This window comes from Bufo gargarizans, chromosome 7, assembly GCF_014858855.1.
Source record: "Bufo gargarizans isolate SCDJY-AF-19 chromosome 7, ASM1485885v1, whole genome shotgun sequence".
NCBI lineage: Eukaryota > Metazoa > Chordata > Amphibia > Anura > Bufonidae > Bufo > Bufo gargarizans.
The window spans coordinates 30,831,599-30,838,709 of NC_058086.1; the positions used below are offsets into that span (position 1 = coordinate 30,831,599).

Genomic DNA, 7,111 nt, shown 5'->3' on the forward strand with positions numbered 1-7,111 from the left:
TGGGCTGGCATAAGGAAATTCAATTACACATGGTCATCACAGGTGTTGAATTCTTCTGAGATCCATGCCTCATTCGTTTTTAAAAATGTGAGGTAGTCCACACTGTCATGAGCTAGGCGAGTGTGCTTATCGGTCACAATCCCCCTTGCTGCGCTGAACGTCCTTTTGGACAGGACACTCGACGAGGGGCAAGCCAAGAGTTCCATGGCAAATTGTGCCAGCTCTGGCAACAAGTCAAGCCTGCACACCCAGTAGTCCAGGGGTTCCTCCCTTCTCAGAGCGTTCACATCGGCCGTTTAACCAGGACTGGCCAACCTCCAGCTCTCCAGCTGTTGTAAAACTACAACTCCCATCATGCCCTGCTGTAGGGTGATAGCTGTAGGTAGTCTGGGCATGATGGGAGTTGTAGTTTTGAACAGCTGGAGAGCCTCAGGTTGGCCATGCCTGGTCTAGGCGTTCCCTGAGTCTGGATCCGGAGGGCGGCTGTCGATGGGTTGGCTGCAAGAATGATCTCATATCCGAAGTGACCAACACATCTTCAAACCGCCCTCTTCTTGCAGGCGCAGTAGGACTGGTACCCGCACCTGTTTCTCTGTGGGTGGAAATTCCTCTGCCAGCGCCCGCAACAACAGAATGCAGCATCTCTCGCAGCAAGGCCTGGAAATGCTACATTCTGCCAGCCTTCTGTGATGCTGGTAACATGTCTGCCATTTTGTGTTTGTACCGGGGGTCTAAGTACGTTGCCACCCAGTACTGGTCCTTGCCCTTTATGCTTTTTATACAGGGGTTCCTCTTCAAACACTGGAGCATGAAGGCCCCCATTTGCACTAAATTGGAAGCATTGGTGTACCCTTACTCCTGCTCATCGTCCAAGGGAATGTCGTCCTCTGTCTCCTCCCTCCAGCCACGGACAACACCAGGGATCCCCGAAAAGTTTAAAGTCCCCCTCAAACCTACTCTTCTTGCTCCTCCTCCCCCAGCCACTATCCTACTCTGACTCCTCTTCAGAGTCCTGCTGACTTGTCTCAGATGGAGTAGCACCCCCCTGGGAATTCATTTAGCATTTCGACTTCCTCACCTTTCAGCTCCTGCTCGATCAATGACACAATGCAATGTAGGCTCTAGAAACAAGGCGTAAGGTACGATGTCACTGATGGTGCCCTGGCCCGGACTGACCAGTTTGGTGATCTCATCAAATAGCCGTAGAAGTCTGCATGCGTCACGCATGAGCAGCCACTGGCGCAGTGAAAAGAAGCCAAGCTCCCCAGAACCTATCCTGCTGTAGAGTTTGTACATGTAGTTGTTAATGGTACGTTTCTGCTGGAGCAGCCTACCAAGCATATACAAGGTGGAGTTCCAGCACGTTGGGCTGTCACAAATCAGACGTCTGACAGGAAAGTGGGATTGCCGCTGAACATCAGCAAGGCGAGACATGGCCATGTAAGATCTTCTAAAATGGCCAGAGATTTCCCTGGCCGGCCGCAAGACATCCTGGACCCCTGGGTATTTGGCAACGAATTGCTGCATGACGGCACGTGTCATTTTGCCCTGTTTCAGCGCGCTCAGCAGATTGGCACCGTTGTTGCACACCACTTTATCAACTGTCAAATTGAGCGGGGTTAGCCACTGATCGGCCTGTGACCGCAGAGCTGAAAGCAGTGCAAGACCGGTGTGGCTCTTGGCTTCCAGGCACAACAGCCACAGCACAAAATGGCAACATCTCACCTGGCACGTCGAATAGGTTCTGGGGAGCTTGGGGGGCGCAGCGGAAGAGGCGGTAGCAGTGCAAAAGGAGGAGTCAGCCGAGGAGGAGACAGAGGATGGAGTAGGAGGAGGAGAAGAAGAGGCAGGCCGGAATGCAATCCTTGGCGGTAACACCAAATCCACACAGGAGCCACGGGTTACATGCTTGACGGCCGTCAGAAGGTTCATCCAGTGGACAGTAAAAGTTATGTACCTTTCCTGCCCATGTTTGCTAGACCACGTGTCTGTGGTCAGATGTATCTTGGCACCGACACTATGTGCCAGAGATATATTAACTTGCTGCTGAACGTGGCCATATAGCTCTGGGATGCCCTTCTGGGAGAAATATTTCCTTCCGGTGACCTTCCATTGCGGTGTGCCAAAGGCCGCACATTTTCTAAAGGCCTCAGTTTATATGGCAGTATTTGGCGGGCTAGCAGTTCCGACAAGCCAGTGGCAAGAGGGTTATCTGTCGTCATCAACTTTTTACGCTCAAACATTTGTGCCAAGGAAGCCTGCCTTCTGCCAGATGAACGTGACGACGACACGGTGGAAGGTGGAGTGAAGGAAAAATTTGAGGGAAGAGGAGGAGAAAAGGCAGGACGTGGAGCGCTTTGTGGGTTCTGACGGTGTTGCTCCCACTGGGCTCGGTGAAGGGAGGCCAGGTGCCTTCTTAAGGCGGTCGTCCCCAGGTGAGTGTTGGGCTTACCGCGACTTATGCGTTGACAGCACAGGCGGCAGATGGAAACACTATTGTCAGCAGCTGACACGTTTAAAAAAAGCCCACACTGTGGAGCCATGTGTCGGCATCCTGGGAGTGCCAGATGTGACCGTGCATGGTGGATGGGCTGCTCCAGATAAATTAGCATCATCTGCTTTTTGTCTCCTGTGCACTGCAAGTTTTAGCCTGCTTCTCCTCCTTCTCCTCCCTATCTGCTGCTCCGTCTCTCCCGTTGAACTCCTCTCCTCTTCCTCTCTTGTGGGCACCCACGTGACGTCCATAGACACGTCATCATCGTCATCTTTACCACCATTGACATTAGGGATCTTGGTGTAGGCAGCAACAGCGGGGACCACCCTCCTTGGGCTGATCTGGGTTCTGTCATCAGACTGTCGGGTGGCGGCCGTTGCTACCTCCTTTTCCTTATCTGATGCCAAGAAAGGCTGCGCATCGGTAAGTATTGGGGATGGATGGGAAAATAATTCCTCTGCCTCGAGTGGAGGGGCTACGGTGGTGGTGTATTTGGGGGTGCACACAGCAGAGATTGAGGAGTGTGCAGATACAAAGGATGAGGAGGGTGCAGAAGTAGAAGGCTGAGTGAGCCACTCATCCAACTCTGGTGCGCCCTTTGAAGTAATTGCACGCGCCTTCTCCAACTTACTACTTAGGCTCCGGCCTGGTGCACCTGCCAGACCCCTACCACCCCTGCGGAACAGCCTGCCTCTTCCTCTGCCTGTAGTTTTTAAAATGACCCTGTGCCTAAGTCCATAGAGAAGAGCAGTATTTGTGGAAGCAGGTATCTCACAGTCCTCACTCAGTATTTTGTGGAAGCAGGTATATCGCAGGCCTCAATCAATATTTGGTGGAAACAGGTATATCGAACCCCTTAATCAGTATTTTGTAAAAGCAGGTATATCACACCCTTCAATAATTTTTTTGACACAACAGTTATATCACACTAACCTGTTTCTTTGGGGCAACAGGCATATCACAGCCCTCAATCAGTATTTTGTGGAAGAAGGTAGATCACACCCCTCAATCAGTTTTTTTGGACGCAACAGGTATATCACACCCGTTGCAATTAGTTGTTCCAATAGCGTTTGTCCCTCTATATAGCTACGGTATTGCAGCAGAACCGCACACAACTGCTGCACAATACAAATGTACTATACTATACTTTCTATGTTAGAAAGTATATTGTAAGTATATTACACCCCTCAGTATATCACACCTATCGATAGCACACCTATACCAGTCCTCAAACTGACTTTTGTGGCCCTATTAGCTAGCATTTGGTGTCCCCAACAGCCTGTCCCTGCTCCACAAACCCTCTCCCTACACTGGCAAAACACAGACTGTAAAATGGCTGCCAGATCGGGTTCTTTGATAGGGTGGGAGTGTGTCCATGCGCTGAAACGTCTCAATTGGCTGTCCTGTCCCACCTGATGGATGTGTCATGGGTCAACGTTCAGCGCAATGCAAAAGAATATGGCGCCGGCGGACATTGCCATATGTTTGCATGTTCGGCGAACGCGCAAAGTTCGGCCGCGAAACGACCACCGTGCAAACCACAAGACCATCTCTAATGATCAAGCCCATCTGACTGTAAATGGCACCTGCAGATTCACTCAGATGGGCACTGTGTTTTGTAATACATGCAAGGTGCAGAGGCCAATGGGAGTCACATATTTTAAAGGGATTTTCTAAGAGTTAAATGTTGATGACCTATGTCCTCTGCACCCCCCACCCTTCCTCAGCCAGTGATCGGTCGCATGGCCTTTCCCCAGTTCAATCCCATTCAGGTGTATAGGAATGGGCTGCAATCCTAAGCTCAGTAAGGGCTCACACCACCAGATATTGATGACTTATCCTTAGAGTATCAATATTAACAAACTACCCTTTAAATGTTATAGGCAATGGCATTGTGCTTGGTATACTATGAAAAGTCTGCAATGCCCGTCTGAACCTGGTAACCCTTTCAAATGGCTGATCAGTGAGCTAGACCCCTACTGATCTTATATTAAGTATCTATCCTGAGGATAGATCATCAATATTTAACTCCAGGAAAACCGATTTACTGGCTGTCTGCAGCCACCAGTAATGGAAGCTTACTGTATACAGATTTATAAGGTTAAATATTAATTGTATAAATCTATTAGCAGTAAGCTTCCCCTTGTGGAAGCTGCAAGCAGCAAGGATTTTATTATTAGGGGCGATGGCTCTAATTGATGTGGCAACAAATTTGCTAAACCAGCCCTTTTAAATGACTCTCATACACATTTAATAACTATATTTCTAAAAGCAAGAGCACCAGGCAGGACTTTGTTTTCTAGTATTGTGTCTGTTACAGTCTGCCCCTAGGAACATATCTTTTGTTGGGCGGTAGATGCTGGCAGGGAACTCTTTACTTAAAGGGGTGGTCTAATTTCAGACATTGGTGGCATATTGCTAGGAAATACCATCAATGTCAGATAGGTGCAGGTAGCACCTCTGGGATCTGCATCTATATCTAGAACGGGGCCCCACACAGTGTATGGGAGTGCACTTTGCTCTTCATTCACTTCTGTGGAAGTTGTGAAAATAAACTAGCGAGCGCACTTGGCTATTTTCAGAAGTCCCATAGAAGTGAAAGAAGAGCACACCATGCATGCACGGCCACCACTTCTTTCACCTCTATAGGGCTTCCGAAAATGGCAGAAGTGAATGGAGAGCATATACTTATGCATGGTGCACTCTCCTTTGCTTTGGTGGCCCTGGTGAGGGTACCAGAGGTGGGACCAGCACCTATCTGATACTGGTGGTATATCCTAGTGATATGCCACCAATGTCTGAGATGACACAACCCCTTAAAGGCTGGATGTTTTCATAGGGATCTATTCATGTCATATTAATCCAAGACAAGTCGTAACAAAACCAATAACTACTACTCAGAATAAGAAGACTGGACGACCTGAGAACGGGATTAAGATTCATTGCAGCAGAGGAGACATGGACATAGAGTAACTGCAGGCGATTGTCCCTTATTAATAGCTTAAACCAATAAGTTTTATTATTCCTTACAGGCCACCAGGTCATTGCTCTTCCGGCTAGGAAATATCCTCCTACTGTTCCCCGACTTGCACGGACAGAGGACTGTAAAAAATGGAAAAACTGGTTAGTGCACTATTAGCTACAGGTCTCCATTCATACAGCGGGTTTTCTGTCTTCCCTATTGACCTTTGTATTGCATGTAATGATAGGCTGAAGATGGTCTACACATTACAAATTCCATTAACTGCACCATGAACATTTAGTAGATAGTTACCATCTAACATTTGTAGAAACTAACATTGGTAACCTAATGACATTCATATTCATACTGAACATTGTGCTTTAGAGGGGTTGTTCAGGACTAGAAAAAAGGCCATGTTTGGCCATGTGCTGTACTTGATATTGCAGCTTCCTTCACTTGACTAGAAACAGTCACAGTCCATAGACAGACATGATACTTTTTCTGGAAAAACAGTAGACCCTTCTTTGTAGCTGTGGAATTCCCTTCATTTGGCATGCAGGTCCACATCAATTTTTCTTCTGAGTCCTAGTCAATTCTGTACAAATGAGGCAACGCAAAGATGAACAGATAAAGTCTCTGAACAATATTTTCAAACTGACTGGTGATCTTACATCCTTGGTATGGCAACTGTCACCTGTTATCTGCTAGAAATTTAGATACCGTATATACAGCCAAATGGACCAGTACTTGAACTTAGGCTTTAGAACGTGTACTAATATTAATAGGCAAGTAAGGCATAAATGCTCATTGGGGCACATTGACTCATTTCCAGACAACTTTTAGCTACATCTGCCTGGTCAACGAGTTCACTATGTGTTGTCAGCTTTGCTTTATATTAGTTCCTAAGCAGTAATAGACAACCATTGCTCATGAAATGCTCTTATCTAGGAGATTATTGATCTATTTGTAGATGGGTAGTTTGGAGCATTGCGAGTGCAAATTTACTGGACATCTCTGGTACCTTCGGCAGATCTGTATCATGGTCTGCTGCACAATGCTTCTGCCAAGAAACAGCAAATTTTGCCCAATGCAATGCAATAACCATAGCCTAAGAAAATGAAATCCTCATATTGTAGAAAACTCGTGATATTTGTAAAGTAGATGTAAATGAGTTAGGAAGCCTGGTTTCAATTATTGTGATAGATTGTACCTAAGTCTAGTGCTATTTAATGATTCTTGATCAAATGGCAGCCCAGATAGTAATCATATGTTAGAGACAACGTATTAATACTTATAGACTTACCCATATTCCTACTCCAATAACAAAGACAAAATAAACCACAACAACAATGATATCAGGAACCTCGAAGGTGGCATATTTAGGCTCAGCAGACGGGGCCTCTGTGGTGACATTGTCCATCATTCCTGGTGAAGAATGCATCTCAGATGAAGTCGAACATTTCTACACATTGATTACTAACCGGTTGTTAATGACTAACAGAGTTTATCAGCCTACTAACAGCTGCCTAACAATTATTGATTTTGCATTTATAACAGCTAGAGATGTTTGCCGAAGTTAGCCAAGAAATTTGATTTGTTACAAATTAGTTTGTCACAAATCACGATAAATTAGGTGTACTCAGGCTACTCTGCCT

At 46.6% G+C, this 7,111-nt stretch overlaps 1 protein-coding gene across 2 annotated transcripts in view; it reads right to left on the reverse strand.

Moving 5' to 3' along the window:
- Nucleotides 1-6,880, reverse strand: part of LOC122943879 (sodium/glucose cotransporter 4-like) — a 43,857-nt gene extending 36,977 nt beyond the window's left edge. For both annotated transcript variants that reach the window (XM_044301966.1, XM_044301965.1), the window contains exons 1-2: nt 6,760-6,880; nt 5,525-5,596 (exon numbers count right to left, since the gene is read on the reverse strand). In XM_044301966.1, the coding sequence (XP_044157901.1) occupies nt 5,525-5,596; nt 6,760-6,879 (192 nt within the window). In that variant the 5' untranslated portion in view covers nt 6,880. The remainder of the gene's footprint in view (nt 1-5,524; nt 5,597-6,759) is intronic.
- Nucleotides 6,881-7,111: the final 231 nt, after the last annotated feature.